Raw genomic sequence first — 23,113 nt, forward strand, 5'->3', positions numbered from 1 at the left:
TTATCTTCTCTGCTAACAATTATCTATTCTACATTCTCCTTGATCTTTATCCCCATTTGATATCTCGTTTTCACACCTTTCCCTTCCATAGCTCTCTCCCCCCCTCCCCTCTCAGTCTAAAAGAATGGTTTTGGCCTGAAATGTCACCCATTCCTTCTATCCAGAGGTGCCAGTTGCTCCAATATTTTGTGTGTATCTTTACTATAATATTTAGATACATGGATAGGAAAAGTATAGAGGGCTATGGGCCAAATCCAGGAAAATGGAACCAGCTTAGATAGGGTATCTTGGTTAGAATGGACAAGTTGGACCGAAGGCGCTGTTTCCATGAGGTATGACTATGGATGGCCAGAAGTGCAGGTCTTGTATTTTAGTTCATGTCTTTGACCTGATAAAAAGTTAATTAGTGTGGTTCTGGAAGGGAAAGGGGGAGAGCATGTGTGTGGGGAAATAGGATTCATTGAGGGGTCTGTCCAAACTTGTAAGGATTTTTATAATTAAAATTGATTTGTAATTTGAAAGTATGGGAATCAATGATATAAATGATAGCATTATCATAGAAGAAAGTTGATGGAGATGGAGAATTTTGGAAAATACATTTCTAATACATTAAGATATCTGTGGGATTCAGAGGGCAAATGGTACACATTGGTCGACCTGTTTTCAGAGAGGTGATAAAATTTGAGGAAGAATCAGACTTGCTCGGGCAAAAACAAAATTGTTGCAATTGTTGGAATTTTTTAAATTTTGAGCAGGGGTTGCAAATTAAATAGTCAGCACTGTACTTAAAAGGAACCAGGCGACAGGAACAAAAATACACCTTTCTGCCCACAAAATAACAGGTACGATTGCTACTCGTACATGTTCTCCATGCAACACTTTATCTGAAGGATGCAAGGCACTTTTCCCTCATTCAGTGTGAGACCGAGTTCTGCAAAGTGGGGGAGCATTGTGCCAGATGGGAAATGGTTGAAAATCAAATAACGTTCAGAACATAGAAAATACAGCACAAGAATAACCCCCAAGGCCCACAATGTCTGCGCCGAACATGATGCCAAGATATAATCACATCTGCCTGCACATGATCCATGTGCCCATCCACAAAGCCTCTTAAATACCACTCCACCATCAGCGCATTCCAGGCACCCACCACCTCTAAAAAAAAGTAAAAAAGTAAAAAAAGTATATTGTTCATCTCCTTACATGTCCTCTGGTCTTTGACATTTCCACCCATAGAAAAAGGTTGTGACTGTCTACTCCATCCATGACACCTATAATTTTATATATTTCTATCAGGTCTCCTCTCAATTTCCAGCTTTCTCGTGAAAACAGTGCAAGTTTGTCCACCTTCTCCTTGTGGTTAATGCCCTCTAATCTTCGCAGCATTTTAGTAAACCTCTTCTGCACCCTCTCCAAAGCCTCAATTTCCTTCCTGCAATGGGGTGATCAGAAGTGCAAGCAATACTCCAAACGTGACATCGCTGAAATCTTATGAGCTGCATGATGACTTCCTGACACAATGTTCTGACCGATGAAAGTGAGCATACATATGCCCTCTTTACCTCTATATCTACTTGTATTGCCACTTTGAGGGAGCTATGGTCGTGGACTCCAAGGTCTGTACATCAATGCCATTAAGGGTCTTGCCATCAATGGTATATCTTCCCTTACGTTTGACATCCCAATGTGCAACACCTCACAATTAGTATATCCAAGCATCTGACACTTTCCCCACACTCCCCCTGGATCTCTGGATCCTTCTATTGGCCCCCCCACCACCACCACCCCTTTCACATCCTCATGATTCTCATTCTCCTCAATGAAAGAGCAGAGAATAATGCCCTATTCTACTGGACGTGTGACCTGGAACAAGGTGCAGGGTAAAGTATCCTATCTTCTACCTCAAAGGACCAGGCCGAAAGCTAGTACAGAGGCTGTGCTTGGCATCCATGCTCTTGCCGTGTGGATCATATTCATCTGAATACAGATATTTCATGTCAACATACAATTTAGAATTCAACGGGAATGCACAATTGAGATAGATTGTTTAGATATAAACTTGAAACACTGGATGCACACAAACTGTAACACATGGTGTAAACATCTCTATTCAGTATCTAATCCATTTCAAATACTGGGAAACCTTTCAAAGTAAACTCATGGATTATATGCAACAGTTAGAACATAGTTACCAACAAACGTTGAAGCAAACATTCGTATAGTATACACAAACTGCATTTAGCTCAAACAAAAGGTTTATTGAAACTTATACAAGAATACCCATGGCACAATAAGTTTTAAAAGCATTTAATGACATCGCACATTTTTAAAACGGATAAGGTAAGTCTACATGTACAGTCCCATGTAGCTGAAAACCTGTTGTACTATATGTCTACAGGCCCACCCTTTGCAAGGAATCATTCCTATTATGTATCCTGATTGTGCAGTAAGATGAAATTTTCAGTATAATAGTTACAGGGACAGAAATACACACTATGTATCAAATAGTAATGTAATGTAGCAAAATTATAACACGCAGTGCTTTAGCCAACAAGCATATAACCATTTCAGTAACATTACTTTTCCAAAGAATGAATCCCCACTTCAACACTTAACATCAATGCCTGGAACGGGTTTAATATACATCTAAAGTTTTATATTTGTAACAGAATTATTTGAAACATACAGTATAATGCAACTGAGCAACAAAAAAAATTTGTTAAAATTACAGATTATTTAAAAGTGAATCAGTATACGAATTCATTCTTATATACCAACATTCTTTAATTACGCTTGCTGTGCAAGAGCCAGCAGTTTTTGTTAATATCTGCTGCCAGGCTAACTTGGTTTTTTTGAATTAAAATGCAAATTAATGCATTTGCTTTTGTTATAGTAAAGATGATACAATATTTTTTTTTAAATAAATGGGGATGGAAGTTTTTACTAGTCAAGACTCGGCATAGCAACTTTAGTAAATGGAATTGGACAAGTATTTTGTTTTTTTTTAATACACATTCCATGTGCACAATAAAAGTTTTGAAAAGCATTGCCGCCTTGCATTCCAGTAGCTCATGGACGTAGATTGATTTACTTCCAAGACAGCCTCACAAAATTGAGGAGAGATTTAGATGCTTGGACCCTAAACTACATACAAATCATCAACAACTGGTCCTTTCGTTTTTAAATGAAAGCTGCCCAATGTACCTCACATTCTAAAGATTAGCAACACTCTGATACTCTTGGTTAATTAGAAATAACTGGCTTGAGGACATTAGGCACAGGGTATAATGTATTGGTTCTAAATGCTCATGCTGGAGTTTTATTGGAAGTATATGAAATGCAGGCTAAGAGTTTCCTCTACTTCTTCTTGCCAAACAGACTGAATCTCTTCTCTTTATCTTTATCTTTGTCTTTCTCACGTCTGCCAGGGCTAGATTCACCAGTTGACACCACACTTGCTGGCAGGGTCTGGGCACGACTAGCTGCCGGAGTACTCTGGGCACTTGGAGGTGTCTCACTTTTGTCAGTAGACACAGCAGAAGTGATAGCTTGAATCCAGCCGTTCATGTCCTCCTAAAATCAAATTGCAATTAAATGATGCTTTCATTATGCGTTTACAGATGCAGAGCAATACACTGTAAGAAGCGTTACAAAAGAATAACTTTAAAAAAACTTTCAAAATCCAGTTCTTAAAATACAGATTAATACATACAAAAATCTTGGATGCTTGAATTAAGGTTTATGGAGGAGGTTAAATTGGTTACTGTGTATAATAAAACTGACGAAGATTTACTAATTTTATTTATGATAGATTTAGAAACTTACATCATCTTTGGCTTGGAAGAGATATTCATTGCCATCGCTCAACCTGGTTTAGTGGAGAAATAATTTATATGCAGTTGTTACAAAATCAAATCTAACAAAGTTTCAGGTTTGACCCCCCCCCCCCCTCCCCCCTTGCAGTGGTGTGCGCTTGTGCATGTGCGTAAGCATGTGCCATATGAAAAGTGAAAACCGAGCAACCATGCCCCCGTGATAAAGAACTTCCCTAATGGACATTACTATTCCCAAACACAAAGAATGGCTGCTTGACTGAGATACCAGAGAACCAACTGGCATTTGCAGATCTATACTACAGTAGCATCTTTTGCATCTTTACAAAAAAAATCAAAAATATCACTGTTATATTCACTGACAATATCCGTAAAATAGGGACGCTGGTGCTTATTATAAACAAATGCATGTAAATGGCGACTTTAACTTCTGAAACATCCCGAAGTACTTGACAAGAGTACCATGAGATAAAAATGACACTGAACCACAGAGAAAAGTAACAGTCCAGATGATCAAGACGTAGGTTTTAACAATTATTTCAGACTTAACAGAGCAAAAGAAAAAAATGAATGGAAGAGTTTCACAAGAAATTCCTGATGTTGAAGCCTAAGTAAATGAACATGATGGACCAGCAGTGAAGTGTAAGAGACAAGATTTGGAGTAGTAAATAAATGCAGAAGGTGGAAAAAGTTGCAGAAGTTGAACAAGGAGCAAGGCCATAGAGGAACTAACAATAAGAATATTTTAAAAAAATCAAAACTTTGTCAAAGGGACAATCTGCCGAAGCCACAACTATAGGGTTAAGGGGTGTAATGTGCTTTGGAGCAGTGAGATGAGTAAAAATGTGTACAAGGTGGGAAAATTGGAAAGATTTTGGCCAAGGACAGTATGGACATGAATGAGTATTTCAACAGCACCAAATTAGGCCGGGGTGTACCTGGGCAATACTATGGAAGCAGAAACAACAGATGGTTTATATTTATTTTAGAAAACTCAATAGGGTCAAATAACAATTTGTGAATAATTCCTTCCCGTATAAATGGTGTCTGGGTTTTCAGTGTAAATGGCTGCAGTCTTGTTTATATGGAAATAAATTTAATAATCATACTATGTGTCAGATGAACAGTGTGAAAATAGAGTAAACCAGAAAGGTAGTGGTTAGACAGAGATGAGTGACTTCAGTGCACACAAAGGCTGTTGTATCTTTAAGTGATATTGCTGAGGGAAAGCATGGGGATTAAAAAAGTGGGGGGTGGGCAAGATAGATCATAGGAAATTCTTAAGTTAAGATGTGGGAAGGGGAAGAGAAGTCCTGCAGGGAATCTGTGGCTACAATTTGATAAAAAGGAATTAAATGAAGCAACAACAGTGCATTTGGCATTGAAGTGAGGAAGTGCACTGCATTGTGTTAAAGGATGCAGATGTGCTGAGAAGAATAAGAATGTCATGAAAAATGCAATTTCTGACTTGAAAACATACATTTCAATACTCTGATGCTACCAGGAACAAAACTGAAATATTTTAAACATTGAATTGAGAAAACAGGAAAGCTGTTAACACAGTCAAGGACTTGGGAGGTGATGGATTGGGTTTTAATTGCAGGGTAATGTGGTAAAGGGTAAGCTTACTTGGAGAAGTCTTGACACAGAGTTGAAGATGGGACAACAAATGCAAACTAACTAACCTCAGACCAGGATCAACAACAGAACGGTCAGAGGGTTGCTAGGAATTGGGTAATGTGAACTGGAGTTGGGCCTCATGGACAAGGTGAACTTGGAAACAAGCTGCTTCTATAATATCTTGAATAAGGTAACATAAAACACTTGGGGAAGTACGGCCAAGTGGGCAAGGGGAACAAAGCTAACAAAGGAACATGGATGAATAGTCTAATTCCTTGTGCCAATGAAGTTCATGGCATCCTTGGTGACATCCAGAAGTGAGGTTGAAAGAAGAACTTAAATAGTGAAATAGAGAAACAGAGATTCATCTTTGTATATTTCAATAATCTTTAAAAATACTAAATAATCAGAATAAGCATAAAGGGCTGGACCCGATAATCCTTCGAAGTTCAGACAAAATCAGTGGCTGCAGAATGTTTACGAAGAATTGGGCTAGAGGCTAGATGGTTGGTAATTGAAGAGTACATTGATACAATACGAGAGCTTTGTTTCAAGGAGTGAACAATGAACAAACTGAATTTGGGGGCAGGGAAAGAGGATGTGAGAGTAGGTGAAACAACTTAAAAGGAAGTCTTATTCAATGAATGTTACAAATGTCAAAGCACATCTTGGAGGCCAGCCATAACTAAATATGATCAAAAACTCCCAATGTACATGCAAGTACTTAATGTCATGTTCCTTGACTATTTCATTTATAAATACAAATAAATCATTTTGTTTTATACTCAAAATGTTAACTTGAAATTTTCCAAGAATTTTGCTGCAAATTCCTTTTAATCCTCTTGTTGTAAAATATAATTAAATACACAATGATAACGTTGGCTGATTTGGAATAGATGTGAAGGGAATAAACATTATTTCTTACATGTCTAACGTTTTTTTTTAATGGATTAATAATAAAGAACTTACTTTAGTTTAAAAACATGCTTCTTCTTCTTGTAGTCAACAGCTATCTCACACAGTGCTTCCTTTAGGCTTATTGGAACCTCACCATGATATGTGATCCCTGAACTAGCATTCTTTGCATCTTTATAAAAACCCGTCTCCTGGTTGTTTATAACACAATATACGTGGTGCCAAGATCTGAAAACAAATGTAAACGTAGTCATCAATAATATTTTAAACAACGAGATAGTGCAAAATCATCATATTGAATTGAAAATGTTTTACTTCCCTTTTTTCATCAGGCTCAAGACTCATTCCTGATGCTGTTTTACAGGTGAAAATACATTCTGCTATATGTTGCCAAAGATTTTTCATGCGGTGGTTTGAATCAGTAGTACATCCACAAGAACAAAATACGGCATGTCTTGTTGCAACATCCACATATACATCAGCTAGTATTGGTCCTTGGACAGTAATCAAGAATAGAACCAAGCTGATTGTTCACTCCTTCAAATGCACCCTCTTGATGTCAACTAGCTCAGAATAGATTAAAAATTTCAAAACTTTCTTGGACTGGTTTACTAAGATCGATCTGGCTAAGCATTTACCTGATGAACCACAATGGAAATATTGTTGCGAGCTCTACCTGTTGATGTTGATCAGATGCTCCTCACAAACAAAACCTACTGATATTTTAAATACTGACCTGTGGAGAAGCATCCTTTAACACTCAAGAAGCACATTGATTGTCATGTATTCCAATTCTCTTTTCCTCCATCTTTATAAATACAAGCACTTAATTGCATAATACTACAACGCTATTAAACTAATAGTATACTGTGTTATGTGACACTGCAGTATGTTTGAGTACCAGTTCTGGAGAAGCATCAAGCTGCTCTGTTCCTATAAAGACTAAGGTAAAGAGTTATAAACAAAAGAACCACTGGAAAATCTAATGACGTAAGGCAGGAACTTGGTGGGCTGAATGGTCCTGACCCCAAATTGATTTTGCACACCTAAACCATGGGTCACACCAGTGGAAAAGACCCAGCTGGAGATCGCCAAGCCTTCGAGCCGCTTAAGCTTCAGGACAGGAAAAATGAGCGTTCAATCTAAATAGCAAAAATAGAGCTAAATACTGCAAATTTAAGCTGTTCACAGAAATTCATACTGCAGACATTGACAATACCTGCTTGACGCTTTCTTATTGTGTGCTTCCCATTCATGTTTGCGATGCAGGAAGCCTTCCATCTGTGCTGAGGGACTTTCTTGTGACTTGACAGGTAAAGTAGCAGATTGAGACTGCAAAGGTGAAGACTTGGTTTTACGATCTGAAGTTGGTGATCCTGTAGGACTGGGTTCTTTGGAACTGGTTCTCTGTTCAGTGGTGCCATTTACCATCTCACTTCCCTCAATTGTATCAGATATCTGGATTCAATGGACAGTAAATGAATCAATTTTTTGTAGTCCAAAAATGGAATGAAACCGAGCATAATATAAACAAACTATATTGTCTTCATGCATTTAAAATGTCATCACTTGCATAAGAATTGGAGGTGTTAGTATTTTCAGTCATCGGCGTCACAATGTAATGGAGCTTTAAGGTTCTGTAGCCAGGTTTACGGTGTAGATGGGGTATTACAAATAACATTCTAATTGAATTCCATGTAGTTTACTGAGTTAGCCAATACATGACATTACAACTGGGAGCATTGTTATAGGAATTTTACTTTTGATCCCTGGTACTGTGGCAAAATTGTACTTGTGTGGACGGTAGCTGGAAAGGAGAAAATGCAAGTGTAGTGGCGCTCCTCTAGTATCTTTGGTGGCTACCTTAATCAAATGGCCTGCACCAATCCTTGATAGCCGAGTTGACATTAAGCAATTTGAATAGGATTTTAAATGGCTACTTGTAGTCAAGAAACTTGAGATCAATTATTTTATAACAAATCTTAAAATAATCATCAGGTTGAAGGGGTGATTATGGTGGGAAGATGGTGGGAAGAGAATGGGCTGGTTTTGCCAGGTTTCCAGGAAAGACTGGATTAATAGGGCTTCTTGTGAAAATTACCAAATTGGAATTTCACATACTGGTCCTTTATCAGGTAGCTCATGTGAACCTGAGAAGTAGATATGGTTGACAAGTGATAACAGCCTCCAAATGGAATCATGTTAAAGTAATAATAACAATTTTGATTGTCATCCAGTAAGATTAAGCACACATCATCTTTAACAGTGACCTGGAGAAGGTGAACTGTTACGAATACAGAATGAGTATAAACAAAGTCTACATTGGTTGTTGATTTTATTTTAAATTGGGGGAATTAGTAAAAGCTTGAAAATACAGACCCCCCCCCCCCCCCCCATTTCTTAGCAATTTTGTTCTGTTGGAATAACTGTAGGTAGTTAGCTTTTTTTTGTTAACCCTCTGATGGAGTTTAAGATTTCATTTACAAAATATGCAAATATTACTCTTTACTGACATTCAATTTAGTGTAGCTAAAGCAATCCAAAGCTTAAAAATAGATTTATATTTAAATTGGAAAGGAAAACAGAGTATAAAAACTGTAATTCCCTTTCAATGGCACCATGTATTGAAATAATCACTAGTAACTTTGTGCACTCAGTCCTTCTAAAAACAGTTCCATGATAGTATTTATGATGGTGATTGTGGGAAATGGAATAATTGTTGGCAATGAACCAATCATGACGTGATAATGAAGGTTAACAATGAGGTATTATTGAAAGTTGATAACATTCCTTTCTACTGATATCCCCTTCAAAGCAGGTCATGCTCTTCCAAACACAAGACTTTGCTTATGCTCATTTATTCTTTCTGATCAAACAATTTCAGCATGCAAAGATTTAAACCTTTATAGATCACATCATGCAGTTCTAATCCATCACCGTATAGTTAATTTGAAGATAAAGGAGCACAATTTTCAATGCAAATAAGATTTTAAGCTGAGTCTCTGTAAAATTTTAAGTATTATAGAACTAAAGGTATTAAAAGAAAGCCACTCAAAGTTCACACAGTTATTTACCCCTAAAGTCAGAGACACCCAAGTCTTGCTTTGTTGTTCATGTTGCTTGCTGCCATATGATCCTTACAACCTAGAGAGCAGCAAGGTTCCAGTAGTTCTGCAGTTTCTATCTGGATAGGGTGGGAATCTTCAGAATCCAGTCATCCAAATTATTTTGGATTGTAATTCCAACAGATTTAGCCACAGAAATTCAGAGCATTCTTGTGTTATTAATACCTTGCTCTCATTTTTTCTAAATTGTTCTTGCAAGATGAATACAGCAATGGACAATGGCCAACACCCAGGTATCAATTTGCTACTGCTAAAAATTTGCTTCAGATAAGCATTTAATATGTTTTACTTTTTAATTAAAATATAATCACATGTGCATCTTTTAATAGATGTGCATATTCATTGTACAAAAATACATAGGGAAATACTTTTTTTTACACTAGAAATATGTGCTAGGTATTAATTGTCAAATCAAATATTACAAAGCCTTATCATTTTTTTTCCTACTCTGCTGTATAGTGTTTCCACACTATAGTTGAATCGTCACAAATGTATTGATAGCTCTTTGAACTATTGAAAAGAACCTGTCAATTTTAGAAATGCCACATTTTATGTTTTATTCTCTAACATTTCACTTAGTGAACATTATTTATAGTTTGTTCATTTTATAGATTAAATAAATCACATTACTCAAACATCCCACCTTTAATTTGCATGATAAAAATACTGATGTACTTTTATACATTAATGACATTTGTGAAACTCAGCTTCTGCTTTATTTTACCTTGACATTAATTCAATAGTCAATAACAAAAAAAATTTCAACTGTAATTCCATCCTGAAAATTTGGCATTGGAGAAATGTAATATCAAAACAAGAGTTGTTTACACTGAACGGTTTCAAATGGGTCTTCTTCGCTGCAGATCTGTGTGGTAATTTGGCAGTTTATTTAGCCAGTACCATCACTAAATCATAATTTGTCTTGACTGAAACCTTTCTATAAAAAAATTATAAAGTGCCTTTTCAACATGTTTTGTTTTAGCCTGGTCAAAGTTGACAGATTTGTAAAATTCTGGTCATCTAGAACCTTTTAGGTCAATGCAAACAACATTCTAATGCTGTTTCTAAAAAATGGTAGTTGGTGGCAGATGTCGCAAGGAAATTAGTTAAAAGCCCTAGACAGGGATAATAAATCAAACCAGTTATATAATTCAGTGAATACATACAAAAACCTACAAAACTCCAAACTTCACTACTACTTCTCAAACTATCAAAGTAGCTTTGGGTTTTAGACCAATTCGGACCATGTTTATTTGCAAATACTTAAATACAAAGTTAGCAAAGAAAACATTCTGCGTAGGGCAAACTTTAGTAGATTGGTTTAAAAACATGCTAAATGCATGTAAAAAAGCTTCTACGAAACAAAAGTGATTGGAATTTGTTCGTCTTGATGACTGTATAAGAGGTGCACACAACCTATGAATACTATTGCATTTGCTCAGAGTACTATGATTAGTACTGTGCATACTGATGAATACTATTGCATTTGCTATATTTGCACAATAGATTTGTTCAATTTATAACTTTGGCAAATAAAAATAAAAATGCAGTAAGACAATCAAGTGAGGAACATGCATCAACAACATTTACTTGCATTGAGTAATTAAGATTATTAAGTGATAAAATATATTTTCAAAAAAGTACAGAAAGCAATCTGAAGACAGTATTAATTGGGCCTAAGTTGAATTCAAATTGAAATGAAAGGAATATATTACTAAATCACACTTTTTTTTTTTGCACAAAAGCTGCCTAAAATAATTTGAGATCTTATGAAGTCAATAATAATAATAATACTTTTTAATGTTTGAAACCTAATTGATATGTATACAAAAAATGTTATAAGCACTTTCCTTACAGCTTATTAGCTGGCACCTCAATTAATTTAATTCAGCATTTATTTGCCTTGCTGCTATTTAGAGTCCAGATATAATTATGGATAAAGTTATTCGTAGGATTCAAACAACTCATTTAATAAATTTGTGAACACACTGGGACATTTATTACCATACAGTGCTTTATGAACCAAAATAGTGATAATTGGTTTGCTCAATTTTTTGCCATAGTGGGGAAAAAAACACAAAATATTAATACTACAAAAATCACCACTACAAGGTCACACAATAAGTGCACAAAACTAATGAATACTATTGCATTTGTCCAGTTTACAAGTACTAAGAAATCTGTCATTTACCATCACTGCACAGTACATGATAAATTAGGAAAATCAAAAGTCTGCGTATGTTATTATGAAATTATAAATTAAAACAGAAATGGTTGGAAATATTCAACAGATCAGATTTCTGTGGAAAGGGAAACAGAGCTAAAGTTTCATACTGAAGAGCCTTCATCAGACACTTGTGACCTTAATTGGTAATTCTCTTTCCCTATGCCACCTGACCGACTGAGCATTTCCTGCATTTTTTAGACTTTAATAACATAAAAAGCCAATACACCTTCAAAGTAATTGAATGGATTCATGCAGAATTTAAGTTTTAGTTTTTTGCTATTCAATCAGGTTAAAAAAAAATTACACCTCAATCGATAACTCTGTAATGAAGTATTTAGGGAAAAAAATATATTAAAAGCTGTGGCACTGTTTAGTGATGTCAATGTGCTGCCCAAGGAATGTCATGTGTAAGTAAGATAATACCCCGAAGATCACAGTTTCAATTAACAGCTTCTAAACATGCAAATAATTTGTTAATTAATTATTCCCAGCACATGTGCTGATGATATCTCAGAGTACAGTGCCTTGCAATTATAATGAATTATTTGAAACATTGTTTTCATTCAGTGCCATTACAAAAAAAAGTAAATAAGAATCCAAGGAAATTCCAGTTTCCCTCATCTTACTTTCCCTTTCCAATATGTCTTAGTTAATGTTTTGGCAAATTTGATTATTTTTGAAGTAAAAATGCACTTTTGCTTCAAAACTCAAGGTGCCAACTTAAAAATCACAATCAACCCATTTACAAAAATACTTTATTCAGTCACCTAACAATTTGCAATTTCCCCAAAATCATTGCTCACGTTACTCACAATGTATTGCTAAATTAGGTGCCTGAAACCAAGCTGGTTTCAGGGCCCTCAAAAGAACACGATAGAAAAAGGAACAGGAGTAGTTCACTTGGGCCCTCAAACCTTCTCCATCGTTCAATATGATTATGGTTGAAATAACCCATGCCTCAACCCATTCTCCATGCAGATCACATCATCTTTAATTTCATAGCCTTTCAAGTATGTACAGTGCCCTCCAAATGTTTGGGACAAAGACCCATCATTTATTTATTTGCTTCTGTACTCCACAATTTGAGATTTGTAATAGAAAAAAAATCACAAATGGTTAAAGAGCACATTGTCAGATTTAAATAAAGGCAATTTTTATAGATTTTGGTTTCACCATGTAGAAATTACAGCAGTGTTTATACATAGTCCCCTCATTTCTGGGCAGCCGCGCGCGGCCGCCCAGAAATTGTGTCCCCCCCATGTTTTGATAGCGATTTCCGTGCCTGCCTGACACGGTCCCTCCCTCAGCTGATGTGAAATTTTCAGTAATGCACATTATATGTAGATTAATCCAGTAACTCTCCAGACTAGTTGCCAATCTTCTTTCCTACATAAACATATGCTCATTCAAAATTTAGTATCCTCACTCCAGTGCTTATTCTTCATTATTTGTGCTCATTGAGCAAGACTGGCTCTCAATAATACCTCGTCTATTTCTTCAAGTCTGACTCCCTTTGTTGGGGACTCCCTATCCCTCCTGGCATGGTCAACCTCTGAACTTCACCTAATCCCCAGCCAATATAGCGATCTCTGCAAACCCTTCCCGTCCAATAAGTCTTTCAGATATCTTTCTTCTTTCAATTCAGGTCTTGTATAACGCTGATTTTAATTGCTACTTTGGGCGGTACGGTGGAGCAGTGGTTGAGCTACTGCTTTACAGCGCCAGAGACCCAGGTTCGATCCTGACTACGGGTACTTGTCTGTACAGAGTTTGCACATTTTCCTCGTGACCTACGTGGGTTTTCTCCGAGATGCTCGGTTTCCTCCCACAATTCAAAGACAGACAGGTTTGTAGGTTAATTGGCTTGATATAAATGTAAATTGTTCCTAGTGTGTGTAGGATGGTGTTAGTGTGCATGGATCACTGGTCGGTGCTGACTCGGAGGGCCAAAGGGCCCATTTCCGTGCTGCCTCTCTAAACTAACCACCTGCAACCACAAAATGCTGGAGTAACTCAGTGGGACAGGCAGCATCTCTAGAGAGAAGGAATCCAAAGATGCTGCCTGTCCCGCTGAGTTACTCCAGCATTTTGTGTCTACCTTCGATTTAAACCAGCATCTGCAGTTCTTTCCTACACATTTTAACCACCTGCAGCTATGTTAGACCATAACTTCTAGGATTCTCTTCCTAAAATAGTTTCAAAGAATATAAAGAAATCTCACTAAATCTTGATGGGACTGGGTAGACGAGGTACAGGAATGGTGTTGCTTCTGGTGGTGGGCAAGTGCAGAAGTCACAGTCAAGAATATTATTTTAAGCAAAGGGTGATGAACCAATGCAATTCTCAAACACAAGCAGCTGAGGCTAAATTTATAGATACAGCACTGAAGGCTGAGATCAATGGATGAAACTGCACATTTCAAGCAGTAGGACATCCACTATGGATGAAACTGCACATTTCAAGCAGTAGGACATCCACTATGGATGAAACTGCACATTTCAAGCAGTAGGACATCCACTTTGCACCCATTAGGACTGGAGGTGGCGGGTTATCACCTGCGGATTCTATTTTTTCCTCCATTTGGGTTGAGCAATCAATCATCATTTGCTCATCATATTGTTGCACTCACTACCTCCCACCCTGACCCTTCAGAAACACCATAAGCAAATACTAGAAAATCTCAAAATTTAACAAGGCTTCTAAAATGTTTTACTTTGTGTGGCTGTTTCCATATTCCTTTATCCCAATGCATTTATTCCTCAAACCCCATTTGTCCAACTCAAGCTATCCGAAGAACACCTAGAAAATTACTAACAATGGCTGGCCTTGTTAAATCTTACAATGTTAACTGCCCAATCTGTTGTGCAAATGTGCTCATGATACCCACGAAAACAGAATTGACTTTTACCAACATTAGTTAGGAGATACTGTTGTAACAGCAATAACACAAACTGATAAACAATCTTTTATAAGTGCATGTTGTTATGCACAAATTTACATTTCTTTAAGAAAACTAATGAAATTCCATGATATCAGTGCTAGCTTTTTTTTAAATCATCTTGCATATCTATCGAGAATGTTCATTGGGCATTAATGATACATTGCACTTCAGAAAATGTTCCAACATGGTGAGAAGGGCTACGTGAGTCAGTGGAAAAGGGCACAAAAAGTAGAGACTTGATACTACTGACTACAGGACTGGTTCTATTTTCAATCTTGACACTACCTAACATAGTACCTTACTCAGGATCCAGGTATAGATATAACAATTGAAGAGTGATCTTGACAATCATTTAATTAAAGGCACTGACTAGGTAACACAAAGATTGTGTGAAGACAGTATGTATGATGTACAGCTAAGATTCAACTACAACAATGCATAATCAAGCCTATGCAATATTAGGGAGAGGTTTGTGACTGTCCAAGCACTGAAGATGTGTTGAATTGTTTTTCAGAACACTAAGGGATTGTTTGGCTGTGATTTACAAGAAGAAATAATCCAGGCCAAATTATTTGGAATAAGTATTCTCACTTTCAATATCAATAGAACTAACCAGTAATGACAAGAGCTTTGTCTAATACCACCTGATCACTGTATAACAGCTTACAAGGCAGGAAAGTGTGCAGGCAAATTGCCAATTCAATCATAACAGCATAGTGCCTTGGGTGTATTCAAAGACTAACACAGATGGGCATACCATCCAAATGCTGTTTTTTTCCCACAGAAGCAAGCAACTTTTTATTGCCAGGGGGGATGACATAATGTTCTTTTCACTGACAGGCCAGACAACGCAAGTTTTGACAATTGTGAGCAGCAGTGTGACATACTAGACATACACAATCTGGAAGGTAAAAATGATGACCAGGATTTAAGATTGGTTATGCAGGTTAGGACCAAAGGCAACCCTGACTAATAGATGTTGGGATGAAACTGAAGGTTAATAGAACAGGTCTCACAATAGAGAAGAACATTGAATCCTAATCTCCAGTCACAACCACCTGTTTGGATCGGTACCGTTGATCCATTACATATTCAGCACTTACACATTTATTGAACGACATCCTTAGACAGTCCAGGCAGGGAAGCAGTGGAGAAAGAACTCTCCTTAGTTATCACCAAAGACTCAAACTATTGGATAAGAATTGGCTAAAATTCTAAACATTCAATGGAGAATTTTCTCACATTCCCATTTCTTCAACCTGAAGAGTTGACTCTGTTTTTCTTTCCACAGATGGTGCCTGAGTGCTAAGTTTCCAGCATTTTTTGTTTTTGCCGGGAAGATATTTTCCAATATTCCATTTCAGAAATACAAGGGATTATTTGCTGACATTCGCTGACAAGGGGCTGACATTACAATCAAAACTGATGTGTAAACCAGTGTACCTCAGATTACCCCCAGTGCTATACTCCATAAAAGCCAGATGGATGAAGAGCTGACTAAACTCCAAATAAGATGCTTGTTAGTAAAGATCACTCCCACTGAATTAATCCGCAAAACAGAGTGTACGGCTGAAGTACACAGGAATTGTAAAGTCGTACACAATTAAAGCAACATCCTTCCAATTGTTTGCAATGAAAGCAACATGTTTGTTGAGTTCACTGGTGCTAAATGTTTTTGGAAAACAAATTATAGATTTTGTGCAGGAATATCAAAAACTGCAGATGCTAGGAATCGGAAATAACAACATTAAGTGCTGGTAACACTGAGAAATGGTTAGCTTTTCGGATCAAGACTCTTTCATTAAAACTCTATTCTTTGCAATGCCTTCATCTAAATGTACGTGGGCAATGCTAGTAACATATATTCATACTAAATATAGGTACTATTAAAGTTTGCATAGGTAGACAGAGTTACCTTATGGAATCAAGTCCCAATATATTTTAGGCCACAACAGATCGGATACTAACACAAGACTACCAAATATATTTGCAGTCAAGATACTGTTTTAACTGTGACTGCCTCAGAGCAAGGAAACATCGTGATTCTGAAAAAGGTTCTGCAGAGACTCCACATGCAGATCATTTCATTTAAAAGGAGCAATTATGTTTTGATTTAGAAGCAAATGGTCGATTTGGGTCTTATGGTAAATGAGCAAGGTTTACAGTCACTAAGGGTTAACATCAAGGGTGTCTTTAAAGGAAATAGTTCTGGAATTATTATTTATGTTTCTGCTTTGGAATAGTACTACACAATGCAACTTTTCTGCTTGATTTAGCTGTAATGCCTTAACTGTCTATTTCTCGAGTAAAGATGTTAAATGATTGTAGTCTACTCACATTGACATGTGATAGCTCAAATTATGGAACTGAAATTGGGCATGTAATGGATAATAGGGCAGAGAAAATTCATTAGCTTGATGATGAAAATGAATGAAAAAAAATGCCTAGAGTGAAGACACCCTGGTCATAATCTTTGTGGCCTGGAGATTCCACCGTTACTTGTTCAGGTGGCTACTTTCATTTGAACAATCTGAGCAGATTTTTGGTCCCAGTGCAGCCTCAGGTCTTCCAAACAGAATGCCATGGCACAAGTTATAAATCTTCCCCTTTGAGAGAAGCAAACATAGAAATGCTCTAAGAGCTCATTAATTCATGCAGCATCTATGGGTAAGAGAAACCAGTCAACATTTCAGGTCAGAACCCCTTTCTCAGAACTTTGAGGGCTCACGGTTACGTTTGAAAATTCAGTATTTAATTCTGTATTATTGAGGGAAAATGTTATGGCAACTAAAGAATACAAGTCTAGGAAGCCACAACTATGGCTGGGCAATGAGTGACCAGTGCAATTATTCAGAATTACATCAATTTTAGGTTTCAGTGAATTAAAGGTGCATGACTTGGAGACTTCGAGCCATTAATCTCCTTTATCTGAGACAATGAACCTCTGCTATCAGAGTGAAATCGTAAACATGAACATGATTTTCTGACAGATCATGTTGGAAGAATGAGCAGCTGGCTGCACTATTTGTCAGCAGCAAATATCTACATCCTCAATTCCAATCCTGGAAATGGTCAATCAAATGTTTTCAGCAAGTTCACACTGATCATTGTAACAAGGGATGGCGGGGAGGGAGGGAGGGGGGGGGGGGGGGATTTCTAAGCCAGACAGGCTAGAAATCAAATGAGTGGGAATTAACAATGACTCTGAAAACCAAAGGCGAGTTCTCATATACTGTTGTCACCCATGGCTTATCAGTCCACTTTTGTTTCTGGCAAACCATTATTGGATTAGTTTATATTAAACGAGTCTGAAAACCTTGTTAAGTTTAATGATGTTTGGCATATTCTCGACTCAGATTTTAGTTAGAATCAAGCGTAACAACTGAAGGAAGGGTGATATTACTTAGGGAAATGACAAAAATCACCACAAGTATATCAATTCTACACTGAATTGTACTTTGACAAACTTTTTGATCAAACACTGAACAACCCTATGTTTATCCACAGATCTCACACTAATAGAACATTTGATGTACAGGACACTGAAATAGACTTGGTTATGGTTGCCCAAATTTGAAAAAGATAGTTGAAAGAAAGCAGCCAAGACAGATCTGTTTTGGAGTGTTTCGGATGAGAATACTTAAGAAAATGTTAAGAATACTAGTGATAGACATTAGATCAGTTAGCATGTCTGACTGGTAGGCAGACAAGGTATAGAGCAGGTAAAGCATGTAGAATGTATTTAGAGACATATTTGTTGGAAAGTCTAATAAATAGTCCATCTACCAGAATGCCTGATGTCTCTGCATTACTTATGAGAAGTTTGCATCTATCAGTATAATGAATATGTAATACACACCCAAGAAGTTTTCTTTTAACCTTGTTAACCAAGACTCAATTATAGAACATAAAACAGCAAACAACAAAAGCTCATTCCTCTCATAAACCATGAACATTATGAGAGACTCCAACCCAACTATTAAATCTTCCAAAAGAAAAGTCATGGCTAATTCCTCCCAAATCATCTATTGTAACCAAACAATATCTAAGTTTTTTTTTCTTCCTTTCCCACACCTCTATTATTCAAGTTTGGACTGCTGCCACTTTTTAAACAAAAGTGACATTAATTATTTATATATATCATTACAATGGTTGAACAAAATCTGCTTGCACCAGCGATGATTTTTTTTTTTACCAATTTGCAACTGGACAACTTGACTTGAAACCCTTCATTTTCACAATAAAAGACCAGGTTTCTGTTGCTTTTCTCATGCAGGCTACCAAAGCAGCTTTTTTTTAACATTCAATGAACCAAAGTTATTAAGAATGCTTGAAGTAGGTGAATACTCTTCAACTAGATTTTTGTGTTAAAGTAGTGATTTAAGATTAATAAAGCTGGTGAGAAGAACCATAGCAGTTAAATGGGAATGAGTTCATAGGTTAGTAAAGCAGGTACATTTCTTTTCATCCTGACTGGGGGTTGGATGTCACAATCCAGATCGGGCGCATTCATTACCAGCTCGTCTGTTCTGAAAGTTTTTGTAGGTTTGGTAATTTTGAGAGCGGTAACTAACCCGTGGCGATTCCTGGTCTGACGGTAAGCCCTTGTGTTCTCCTTCTCGAGCCCCATCCCTGGCAGAAAAATAAATCTCATGTCACAAATTAAATATTATAGAACAGGTACAGACAATAAAAACTTTGACTGCCAAATAGATTTATCTTTTCTCATCTCTTGTCTTCATAGTAAGACACACACGTCTTCTTTTGGAAAAATACTTGTCCAATATTAAATGTTGATACGTTGCTCAAAATAACAGCTTTTGTATCTTGTTCAGTTTGTTATGTTTTAAACAACAGTTTGCGATTATAAACTGTCTACAATGTATGAAATAGCCATCCTAGGATATTTCATGGTCAGATAAAATGAAGGCCAGTGCATTATGGTGAGGCTGGACAATAGTTTGATCTCACCCTTGCTGAGGAATTAATTTTCTGATGTCCTCGCCTACCTGCTAACCCTGTACATCCTTGTACAGGGAATTGAGGTCTTAGCAAGGAGATCATAGTTCCGAGATTATGATTACTGGAGGGTGGAACTGATGTGTATCCAAACCTGAAAATTACCTGGTACACAACAGAACCAACTGGCCATCATTTTTTTTTTCAGTTGAAATTAAAAATAAAACAGCTAAGATTGGGCATTCAGTGTATGAAGTTATTTTTACAGCTCCATTGATAAGGCAGGCTTCAGTACAAAGCAGAACATAATTTTCTTACAAAACAAAAACTAGCAAAAGGAACAACATTATCAGTATTGATAAACTGTTCAATTATATTTCTTCACATTCTCCACCAATAGTGGACTGGGAACCAATTATTGTGTTGCACCACGATTAACTATTTTCTTGAGAGTCAAAGTCTTTTAATAAGTTTTTGTCACACAAGCTTTTCATAGACCCTTACCACTGCTGTGGTGATTTGGATTCATCAGATGACGGCAGGGTTGGCTGTGGTGATGGTTGTCTCTTCCTCTCTTCTTCTTCTTGCTTTCTACGTACTTCAAGCAATTCCAGCTGTACATATAAAAAGTTCAATTTGTGAAACTTCATCTTAAAAAAAGTTTTGTTTGTGTCATTCTTCTGTCATTCTTTTAATGTATTTTGAACAATGAACTATATAGGCCAAATTAATGAATTAATTAGAAAATTCAGATAAAACAGATTTATCATGACTATTTCATGATTAGCAAAATAAAACATGCCAGGAAGCGTCTTCTGTCTCTCTCCAAAACAACTCCATACCTCCATCATGTGTAGAAAAGAACTGCAGATTCTGGTTTAAATCGAAGGTAGACACGAAATGCTGGATTAACTCAGCGGGACAGGCAGCATATCTGGAGAAGAAGGAATGGATGACGTTTCGGGTCGAGATCCTTCTTCGGACTGTTGCACCACGATTAACTACTTTCTTGAGAGTCAAAGCCTTTTAAGAAGTTTTTGTTTGAAGAAGAGTCTCGACCCGAAACATCAGCCATTCCTTCTCTCCAGAGATGCTGCCTGTCCCGCTGAGTTCCTACAGCATTTTGTGTCTACCTATATCTCCATCAACTGTGGCTCCTTCTAACTCTCACAGCCAACTAATTCCAATGGTTCAATTCTCTGGAAGTCTCCTGCTCTCCAGACCACTCTAACCCTTCCAGCTGGAATTTTGAAAGTTATAAGGAAGTTGAGTAGGTTATAATATGGTTAACCCTAGAGCTCACATACTGGGGAAGCATGATGGGGGAAAATGGCCAACATAGAATGTAGTCAAAATAGCTAAAACGGAAACATTCTGCTGGAAAGCAGGATCCAATAAATCCTAGTTCACAGGTAACTTAAATTGCTAATAAAATTGAGGCACCAATAAAATGTTACTTCTTCCTTTGTAACACATTTAAAATATTTTGCCTTGATAATATACTCACCGTTGTCAGTCTCTCCAATGCTGAAAATCTTTCATCCCACGTGGCTGCTGATTTCTCAAATGCCTCATGCCTCTTAATCAGTTTCTCCACCTCATCCACACTCTGACCCAATTCCCGACTAGACAAGTACGGCTCTTGGCCAAGAAGCCAGGCTTCTGCCACACCTGCATCTCTGGCAAACTGATGTACTTCCAAAACTAAATAAAAGAACAACGGTTAAAAGGAGACTTCGCAAATTCAAGATCAAGTATTTATGGATTTCTCCTTGTACAAATGAAATTAAAATACCAATCAATAGTTTGCAAAGTGTGGCATAAATTCTGAGTGAAGACATTGCTAGAAGTCGGTAACATGAACATAGACAGACATTACATGTGAAGCAAGATATGCAATTTGTTAAAGTAGCTGCCATACAATTAGAACAATAATTAATTAATTTACCTAATCTGAGCCACTCCCATCTGTCCTCCCATTTGTCTATCATTTCTTTCCTCTTATCCGTTAGCTGTAACAACTTCTCTTTAATCTGTATGTGAACAGAATTAGAAAAATCACCTAATACAGTTGCATCTAACGAGGCCTTCTCTCCCTCATTTATATCAACATTTATCATGATGCATTTATTTGGAAATTTAAGAAACATTTTGGAAACATATCAAACTGACAAGTTTAACTCTCATTAAATATGTACTTCAAAATATCTCTGGAAAAAGAAATCCTTAAACTCTAACTATAATTTTCCTCTTTTACACTGCATATTGGAGTATCTCAAGCATGCATAGGCAAACACTCCAAACTATGAAGTATTGTATTTCCCTTTCAGAATTTCACATGTACTAAAACAGTGTTAGGAATAAAAATAATTCATAGTACAATAATTGAGAAAAAGAGTTATCTGCTTTTATAATTTCTATTTACAATGATTGAATAATTCAAAGGCAAAATTGACAATGTGTACCATCTAACAATGTAACCAGTACTCATAGCATCCAGGCTGAGAATGTGTTGGTAAAGGAGTGTACCTCTTCTGATGCGTAATGCTTTCTTGCTAGGAGTGACTTGCCAAGTTCAATGCATGTTGTGAAACTGTCATTACGAGCATCAATTTCAGCCTTGATGCCTTGGTGGTTGTTCATTAGCAATTCCACTGATGAAACATCTCTGAAGGTAATTAAAAGATATAAGCTGTTAACTACTTGCTGTTACGTTGCACTTTCAAAGGGTTAAATCTTGATAAGGACAGTGACATCAAAAATCACCAAATACCATGAGATAATGCATCTTATGATACCATAAGACATAATGCACAAATACCATAAGAAATAATAGACATACCACCCGTGCACAACAAATTACAGGTAGTTCTAATACAACAATATTTGTATTGCTAAGAAACCAAACGGTACAGAAAATGCAATTATAAAAATAATTGTGTTAATAGGCGAAAGGAGGTTAGCAACTAGAGAGCTTCAAACCTTTTATATTTCGCCACAGAATTTTCTAAAATAAAGGTATTTTCAAATGCAATATGTTAATTTTTATTACAGCAAGCTAAACATACTGAAGGCTGTTTATTACATTATTTAATAGAGCATCATTGCACGTCCTTTAAGAAAATGGTCCATGTGGCATATTTGGTCATGTGAACAGTTTTGGGCACCCTATTGGAGGAAGGATGTACTGCAGTTGGAGAGGGCCAGAGGAGGTTCATGAGAATGATCCCAGGGATGATTGGGTTAACGTATGAGGTGCGTTTGAACGCTCTGTGCTGGTATTCACTGGAGTTTAAAAGGATGAAACCTACCGAATAATGAAAGGCCTAGAGAGGGTAGACATAGAAAGGATATTTCCAGCAATGAGAGAATCTGGAACCAGAGGACACAGCCTCAGAATACAAGGATGTACCTTTAGAATAGAAATGAGGAGGAATTTATTTAGTCTGAGGGTGGTGAATCTGTGGGATTCATTGCCACAGACAGCTGTGGA

General features: G+C 36.8%; 1 protein-coding gene across 6 annotated transcripts in view; it reads right to left on the reverse strand.

Moving 5' to 3' along the window:
* Positions 1–2,237: 2,237 nt before the first annotated feature.
* Positions 2,238–23,113, reverse strand: part of sptbn1 (spectrin beta, non-erythrocytic 1) — a 190,046-nt gene continuing 169,170 nt past the window's right edge. For 5 of the 6 annotated variants that reach the window (XM_033025218.1, XM_033025219.1, XM_033025221.1 and 2 more), the window contains 9 exons: positions 22,150–22,288; positions 21,569–21,653; positions 21,128–21,324; positions 20,125–20,234; positions 19,236–19,293; positions 7,588–7,826; positions 6,423–6,596; positions 3,826–3,868; positions 2,292–3,573 (listed from right to left, as the gene is read on the reverse strand). In XM_033025218.1, the coding sequence (XP_032881109.1) occupies positions 3,358–3,573; positions 3,826–3,868; positions 6,423–6,596; positions 7,588–7,826; positions 19,236–19,293; positions 20,125–20,234; positions 21,128–21,324; positions 21,569–21,653; positions 22,150–22,288 (1,261 nt within the window). In that variant the 3' untranslated portion in view covers positions 2,292–3,357. Of the gene's footprint in view, positions 3,574–3,825; positions 3,869–6,422; positions 6,597–7,587; positions 7,827–19,235; positions 19,294–20,124; positions 20,235–21,127; positions 21,325–21,568; positions 21,654–22,149; positions 22,289–23,113 lie in introns of all 6 variants that reach the window. The other variant, XM_033025223.1, reaches the window with a different exon arrangement.

The sequence above is a fragment of the Amblyraja radiata genome, chromosome 8 (genome assembly GCF_010909765.2).
Source record: "Amblyraja radiata isolate CabotCenter1 chromosome 8, sAmbRad1.1.pri, whole genome shotgun sequence".
Taxonomy (NCBI): domain Eukaryota; kingdom Metazoa; phylum Chordata; class Chondrichthyes; order Rajiformes; family Rajidae; genus Amblyraja; species Amblyraja radiata.